General features: G+C 50.2%; 1 protein-coding gene across 1 annotated transcript; it reads left to right on the plus strand.

Moving 5' to 3' along the window:
- The first annotated feature begins 554 nt into the window (after positions 1 to 554).
- On the plus strand, positions 555 to 2,669 carry LOC124029014 (A-kinase anchor protein 8-like). The gene is made up of 3 exons (XM_046340885.1): positions 555 to 775; positions 2,085 to 2,180; positions 2,313 to 2,669. Exons 1-3 carry the CDS (start codon positions 653 to 655, stop codon positions 2,667 to 2,669), a joined length of 576 nt encoding a protein of 191 aa, XP_046196841.1. The 5' UTR covers positions 555 to 652.
- Positions 2,670 to 2,955: the final 286 nt, after the last annotated feature.

Consider the following 2,955-nt stretch of genomic DNA (forward strand, 5'->3'; position numbering starts at 1 on the left):
GAGAGACTTTGGAGACATTTACACTCTGCTGACAAAACGGATCAATAAAAAGCTCATTTCTAAGCTAATTAGGATATATCATTTTGGCAATTAAAATGTACTTTGGGGGGGAGCCTCCCCCGAGCCTTATGGATTATTGAATCATCTTCACATTGCATCTGAGTTACATGTTCGGTTACGAGGTAATTACCATCTAAATGTAATTATTGTTATTTATTACTGAACCGTGGGTGGACGACCTAATCAGGTAATGCAACCAATGCATATGGGTCTGGTACATTTCTTTAAATGTTCGGTAGATGAAAACGCTGCCTGTCAAATATCCGGCGCTACGTTTTCCTGGCGGAAACCATGTTGCGTACGTACTGTGTGTGTGTTGTGTTGCGTACGCGCTGTGTGTTGCGTACGCGCTGTGTGTTGCGTACGCGCTGTGTGTTGCGTACGCGCTGTGTGTTGCGTACGCGCTGTGTGTTGCGTACGCGCTGTGTGTTGCGTACGCGCTGCGTGTGCGCTGTGTACGCGCTGTGTGTGTGTGCGTTGCGTACGTACTACTCTTCTGTGGAACAGGGTGGATTTGTAAAGGTTTTCTCTGTGTTTTTCTTCTCTGCTGGTCCAACTGTTTCCCTGTTTCTCCTCTGTAACAGAGTTGGGTATGGAACACTTCATGAAGAAGGTGGAGGCAGCCCACTGTGCAGCCTGTGACCTCTTCATCCCCATGCAGTTCTACGTCATACAGAAACACCTCAAGTCCCCCGACCACAACTTCAACCGCAAGGTCAGTACACGACACAGCTCAGTGTATAGTAACTGATACCAGGTCAGTACACGACACAGCTCAGTGTATAGTAACTGATACCAGTACACGACACAGCTCAGTGTATAGTAACTGATACCAGGTCAGTACACAGCTCAGTGTATAGTGACTGATACCAGGTCAGTACACAGCTCAGTGTATAGTGACTGATACCAGGTCAGTACACTGCTCAGTGTATAGTGACTGATACCAGGTCAGTACACTGCTCAGTGTATAGTGACTGATACCAGGTCAGTACACTGCTCAGTGTATAGTGACTGATACCAGGTCAGTACACGACACTGCTCAGTGTATAGTGACTGATACCAGGTCAGTACACGACACAGCTCAGTGTATAGTGACTGATACCAGGTCAGTACACGACACAGCTCAGTGTATAGTGACTGATACCAGGTCAGTACACGACACAGCTCAGTGTATAGTGACTGATACCAGGTCAGTACACGACACAGCTCAGTGTATAGTGACTGATACCAGGTCAGTACACGACACAGCTCAGTGTATAGTGACTGATACCAGGTCAGTACACGACACAGCTCAGTGTATAGTGACTGATACCAGGTCAGTACACGACACAGCTCAGTGTATAGTGACTGATACCAGGTCAGTACACGACACAGCTCAGTGTATAGTGACTGATACCAGGTCAGTACACGACACAGCTCAGTGTATAGTGACTGATACCAGGTCAGTACACGACACAGCTCGGTGTATAGTGACTGATACCAGGTCAGTACACAGCTCGGTGTATAGTGACTGATACCAGGTCAGTACACAGCTCGGTGTATAGTGACTGATACCAGGTCAGTACACGACACAGCTCAGTGTATAGTGACTGATACCAGGTCAGTACACGACACAGCTCGGTGTATAGTGACTGATACCAGGTCAGTACACGACACAGCTCGGTGTATAGTGACTGATACCCGGTCAGTACACAGCTCAGTGTATAGTGACTGATACCAGGTCAGTACACAGCTCAGTGTATAGTGACTGATACCAGGTCAGTACACAGCTCAGTGTATAGTGACTGATACCAGGTCACTACACAGCTCAGTGTATATTGACTGATACCAGGTCACTACACAGCTCAGTGTATATTGACTGTAGGGCAGGATGAGACCAGGTCACTATACAATATAAACCCTGCTTGGTTGGATACAGAAGAATTGGAGGAACAAGTACTTTTTTATTTAAAAGAATTGCTCTGCCCTCCCTGACCTTTCCCCCACTGACTCCTGTGTGACCTTTGCCTCCTGCGTGACCCCAGGGTATGATGGAGCAGTCTAAGAGGGCCAGTCTGTCAGTGGCTCGCAGCATCCTCAATCACAAAATCATCGGAAAGAAGCTGGAGAGTTACCTCAAGGTACACAAACGCCCATCTCACACAGAACCCCCCCCCCCCACCTCAGAAACACTGACTCTCTGTGCCTCAATGCACTCATTCACTCACTCACAATCTCTCTCTGACCCTGCCCTTCCTCTCTCCTCTCTGCAGGGTGAGAACCCCTTCCTCGGTAACCAGGACGACCAAGACCCAGAGGACTCGATGAATATGGAGGTGTCAGAGGCTGAGCTGACCAATGAGAGCCTGGCGGAGACCACCAAGGAAGAGGCGGGGCCAGAGACAACGCAGGAGGCCACCGGGGCTGATGGGGTAGAGGAGGAGAAGATGGAGGAGGAGGGGGGAGTGGCGGTAGCAGATGGAGGGGAGGAAGAGGCGCAATTAGAGAAGCCAGTGGGAGGAGAGGGGGGGACACGCAGGGTGAGGGGGACACGCAGGGTGAGGGGGACACGCAGGGTGAGGGGGACACGCAGGGTGGGGGGGAGGCTGAGGGAGAGCTGGAGCAGGTAGGAGAGGAAGAGGAGGAAGGGTTTGAAGTAGGAGATGAGTTTGGAGAGGAGGATGAGGGAGTGGAAGGAGAGCTGGGAGAGGAAGAGGAGGATGAAGGAGTGGGAGGAGAGGATGAGGGTGTGCCGGTAGAGAAGAAAGACGAGGATGCTGACGTGGTCGTCATAGAGTGACCTTTACCCTCAATGACCCTTTGACCTCCCTCTGGACCAATTAATACAGCCCTCTCTCTCCTTGTCCAGCCAATCCCACTCTAACCCTTCCACAAACAGCCAATCAGATTCATTCA

This window comes from Oncorhynchus gorbuscha, unplaced genomic scaffold (genome assembly GCF_021184085.1).
Source record: "Oncorhynchus gorbuscha isolate QuinsamMale2020 ecotype Even-year unplaced genomic scaffold, OgorEven_v1.0 Un_scaffold_5245, whole genome shotgun sequence".
NCBI lineage: Eukaryota > Metazoa > Chordata > Actinopteri > Salmoniformes > Salmonidae > Oncorhynchus > Oncorhynchus gorbuscha.

Coding starts and splice junctions, on each gene's coding strand:
- LOC124029014 (XM_046340885.1), top strand. CDS start 653: ATGGAACACTTCATGAAGAAGGTGGAGGCAGCCCACTGTGCAGCCTGT. Junction 776..2,084: donor ACCACAACTTCAACCGCAAG/GTCAGTACACGA, acceptor GCGTGACCCCAG/GGTATGATGGAGCAGTCTAA. Junction 2,181..2,312: donor AGCTGGAGAGTTACCTCAAG/GTACACAAACGC, acceptor TCCTCTCTGCAG/GGTGAGAACCCCTTCCTCGG.